Source organism: Penaeus japonicus, unplaced genomic scaffold, assembly GCF_977035675.1.
Source record: "Penaeus japonicus unplaced genomic scaffold, GWHDUDI00000001_assembly GWHDUDI00000034, whole genome shotgun sequence".
In the NCBI taxonomy this organism is placed as follows: Eukaryota; Metazoa; Arthropoda; class Malacostraca; order Decapoda; family Penaeidae; genus Penaeus; species Penaeus japonicus.
Window position 1 is genome coordinate 15,607,698 of NW_028234436.1, and position 5,000 is coordinate 15,612,697.

Sequence of the window (5,000 nt, forward strand, 5' to 3'; positions counted from 1 at the left end):
ATAATCAAATAGATAGACTGATAGTTAGTAGAAAGATGGCGATGTGTAGATGTAGATGGATAGATGTAGATTAATTTGCAGATAGATGGATGGATATATGTGTAGATATAGAGATAGATAGACATGCGGATAGATATGTAGATATAGATTTATAGATGGATATACAGAGATAGATATATAGATATATCTACATAGCTAAAACAAATATGTAGATTTAGATATAAAGATGCAGATATACAATTTTTTCTTCATTTTTTTATCTGAAAGATAAAATTACTTGAAATGTAATAAATCAGATTTTTATGCACTAAACTAAATGAGAATTTGTAACACAAAACTTACTTTGGGGGAGATAAATTTTCTAAAAATAATAGAAGAAAAATAGAAAAAACAACACAGCGCTTGATGTGAGATTTTTTTTTTTTCTTCTTTTTTATTGTAAAGGCATTGTTTCTTTATCCGATTTGTGTTATACTCGAGTAATACAATTGTAATATCCATGAAAAAGACACATAGGAACTTTTACTTGTTTTTATTTGTTTATTTGTCTTATGTCATTTTTATGGTGATATTTACTTTAAAAATAAATAAATAAATAATAAAATAAATAGATAAAATTTTTAAAATACATACAGATGATTGATGTCCAGCGAGTGACTTTGATACGATTTTACGGTCTTTGGCAGAATTTAAAAATTAACTGATTTATATTTATGTACACACACACACACATACACACACACACACACACACACACACACACACACACACACACATATATATATATATATATATATATATATATATATATATATATATATATATATATATATATATACATATATACGCACACACACACATATATATATATATGTAAGTGTGTTTGTGTGTGTGTGTGTGTGTGTTTGTTACCAACAATAACTTATCTAGTGAAAGTAACTGCAGTACTTCCCACCCACAGTACGAGCCCTTCACTATACTCAAGCGGCAGTCTAACGAAAGTGTTGTGTTAGAAGGCTTGTTTGGGAATCTTTTCAACGGCATCCGAGAAATTACCAACTTCACGTAAGTTACCTCATCATTTTCCTCATCATCATCATTGTTATCATTATCATCATTAGCATTATCTTTATCATTATCATTATCATCATTATTATTATCATCATCATTATATTCATTATTATCTTATCATTATCATTCCTCTTGTTGTTATCATTATTGTTATAATTAGGCTTAGTCTTATCAATATCATCATAATGAGAAAAATGATAATAATTATTACCGTCATTATCATTATTATCGTTACAATTATCATTATTATCGTTATTTTTATTTTCTTCATTATAATGATTATCAATATCATTAATATCATTATCATTATTATCATTATCATTATAATTATCATTGCTATATTGTTGTTATCACCATCACCATCACCATTACTATTATTGCCATTATCATTATTATAATATTTGTCATTATCTTTTTATAATTATTGTTATTATTGTTATCGTCACCATCATCAACATCATCATCATCATCGATAACAATAAAGATAGTAATGACACTAACAAAAATGACAATACCCCTAAAAACAACATCACCCAACATCAACCAGATAAAGATAAGACGAAGTAATACCTTCACTCCAAAACCTATACCAATTTCTCCTCACAGATCCACCTGCCACCGGGTACGAGATGGCCAGTGGGGTTCTGTCGTGGGAGGCGAATGGACAGGGATGGTAAAAGAGCTGTCTGACGGAACAGCTGACATTGCAGTCGCCCCCTTGTCCATTTCGCAAGTCAGAAGCACTAAGGCTGACTTCCTGATTGGTTTGATGGAGTCTGGGTACGTGGATGTGTATATATGTATGTATATATATATATATATATATATATATATATATATATATATGTACAATCTTTAAGATATATGTATAAAATATATATACTTATACACACACACATACACACACACACACACACACACACACACACACACAGGCGCGCGCGTGCGCGCACACCAACTCATACTTTCTGTCTTCTGTGTATATCAATATGGAAACAAATGCTTATGCAAGAGTTTCCATTATTCAAGTTCTCCGTAATATAGATAACAAAGTTTTTAATATACGGGTATCGGCGTGTGTGAATATTTTTTATGATTATTAATGATAGATTCAGGCGGATATGGTACCAATATTATAGAAGGATGGTGAGCAAACCACTTCTTATAAACTTGGTATGTGTATATAGGGCTGTTACTCTGTACGGCTTTTCTCTCCCTACCGATTTCATAGGTACCAAATTTACAAAAATACCAATTTTGGAGTTCTTACTTTCTACTTTTTCATATAGGATCGGTCGCTTATGTTCAGTGGTTTTGCGGTCGCGGTTGACAATCAGTATATCGGCTGATTGTAATATGGCAGCAATCAGTCAATATTTCCGAATAAATAAGACATTGAGACAAGCATTCAAAGATGCACATGGATATATATACTGTACGTGTCATTCCCAAACGACTTAGAAACACCTCTAAAAGAAATCATATGAACATGAATGAAAAATACACATGCACACATCATTCACTTTTCTCTCCCATTCATAGGTTCAATGTAGTACTAAAACGACCGTCTAACGAAGACTACATGTGGAGCGTCTACACGAAACAGTTCGAGGCTTCAATCTGGGCTGTTCTGGCTGTTCTCACGGGCTTTCTGTTCTTCTGCTTGTACTTCGCGTCACAGCGCTCTTCATGTGAACAGAAACTCTCTCCCTCTGACACCTTCATAGCCGGTGCTGGGATGATCTTTGGCCAGGGTACGTGTGTGGTAGTTGGTGTGGTTTGAGGTTCCGTATGTGGTCTTGATTTCGTTTGTGTTATGTTTTCGAAAAATCATTGAATTATTTGAAGTGTTATTATAATGTATTTCGTCGATGTGATTTGGCGTGAGGCTATTCGTTCAGCTAATACTTTGTCTAACATAAATTTAATCATTGATTTCACAAAGGAATAATATTTCTATCAATACTAGGGTGATTACAAATGCATTTTTTACAATTATTATTACACGCGCATGTGCACACACACACACACACACACACACACACACACACACACACACACACACACACACACACACACACACACACACACACACACACACACACACACACACACACACATATATACAGATAAATAAATAAATAGATAAAGATATAGACAGACAAATCCATATAAATCAACACATGAAAATTAAAATATATTAAAACTGACACGAAACAAATCGCACTGAACCGTACCCCGTGAAGGTTCGACACTGAAGTTCGAAACTACATCGAAAAGAGGAGTGGTCCTGATGCTCCTGCTACTACAAGTCCTTGTCTTAGCCTTCTACACGAGTAACCTGGTCTCCGCCCTCACCGTAGGACCTCCTCTGCCTCCGATGGAAGACCTGAAGGACGTGTTCGAGGATTCTTCCTTGACCATTGGCTTCACGAGGGGTTCGACCATCGCTAATGAATTCGTTCGTATCGGGTTTTGTTTGGGAGTTTTTAGAATAGATATATATGTGTGTGTGTGTATGTGTGTGTAGTTGCATAATTTAATATATATACATATGTGTGTGTGTGTGTTTGTTCATTAATTTATTACCCAAACAAATTTGTGTAAATGGATGGAAGCTGATAAATGAGAAAGAGAGAGAGAGAGAGAGAGAGAGAGAGAGAGAGAGAGAGAGAGAGAGAGAACGAGAGCGAGAAAGAAAGAGAAAGAGAAAGAGCGAGAGTGAAAATCCTTTCTTGTATCAAAGCTTAAGAAACCAATCATACAGAATAGACTTCTCTCTCTTCTATCCTACTCTCCTCTCGTCTTTTCTCCTCCCTTTCTTGCCCACAGAACACCGATAACCCCCTATACCAAGCCATCCTTAAACGCATGAAGGATGAGGACTTCGTGATGTCTCCTGAAGAAGGCGTCGAACGTGTGCTGAAGGGAGGCTACGCTTACATGGCCTGGGAATACTTCTACAGGATGAACTTCGGCAGTGAGTGCGGAGCCTTCCTACTCCCTCCTTCTTATTTCCGGCAACAGGCGTCCATTGCCTTGTCGAAGGACTCGCCTCTCGCCCCTGTTTTGAATAAGGTGTAAGTTTTATTCTTTTGTTTACCATTATTTTTATTATTATCATTATCATTATCATCATCACTATCGCTATCACTATCGCTATTACTATCACTGTCACTATCACCATAATCATTATTATTATTGTCATTATTATCATTGTCATTATCATCATTATTATTGTCGTTGTTATTAGCATGATCCTTTTCTCATTATCATCATTATTATTGTTATTGTTATTTTCATTATTACTATCATCATTATTATTACTAGTATGATAACTATTACTATACTTATTATTAGCACCATCATTTTTAATATCATCATCATTTCAAGATTTTACAGCTGATTAAAGAGACTATGAAAATCTCTGTAATATGAATAGTTTTTTTTCTTTCTTTCTTTTCATTTTCTTACGTGTTTTGATTCCTTTCTTAGATGTGTCTCAGAAACGCAACATATTTGAATTTTTTTTTTGAATGGATTTTTTTGCAGATGGATGTTGCTGCTAAGACCGGCATGTAGAAACCTTTTGGAATAAATGAGTGTTCATGACATGTGAACACGCGCGAGTTATACTCCATGATGATTTTTTTTTCTTTTTCTTTGGTTGTAGAATGATAGCAGGATACTCAAGGGTTACAAGTATAATAAAAAAATAATCAAGAGGTTGATTTATTATATAAATATCAAAATTATAAAATATATATATATATATAATATTCAAAAATAAAGATAATCAAGGGTTACAAGTATCAGGTAAACTAATAAACTAATGTTTTTCCTCCAGTTTTCCCTCTTAATCGGAGAAAGCTTGACCAATATAGATAAGAAGTGTGGTGAGGGTGACGCCGGAATAACGCCAAGATGAA

At 33.9% G+C, this 5,000-nt stretch overlaps 2 protein-coding genes across 2 annotated transcripts in view; both read left to right on the top strand.

Moving 5' to 3' along the window:
• Positions 1–3,185, top strand: part of LOC122265860 (glutamate receptor ionotropic, delta-1) — a 15,171-nt gene extending 11,986 nt beyond the window's left edge. The window contains exons 5-7 of the mRNA XM_086530866.1: positions 962–1,065; positions 1,678–1,851; positions 2,614–3,185. Coding sequence (XP_086386992.1) covers positions 962–1,065; positions 1,678–1,851; positions 2,614–2,854 — 519 coding nt within the window. The 3' untranslated portion in view covers positions 2,855–3,185. The remainder of the gene's footprint in view (positions 1–961; positions 1,066–1,677; positions 1,852–2,613) is intronic.
• Positions 3,186–3,314: 129 nt separating this feature from the next.
• LOC147467717 (glutamate receptor ionotropic, delta-1-like) overlaps positions 3,315–5,000 on the top strand; it is a 2,872-nt gene continuing 1,186 nt past the window's right edge. Inside the window, exons 1-2 of the mRNA XM_086530867.1 lie at positions 3,315–3,532; positions 3,904–4,151. Coding sequence (XP_086386993.1) covers positions 3,365–3,532; positions 3,904–4,151 — 416 coding nt within the window. The 5' untranslated portion in view covers positions 3,315–3,364. The remainder of the gene's footprint in view (positions 3,533–3,903; positions 4,152–5,000) is intronic.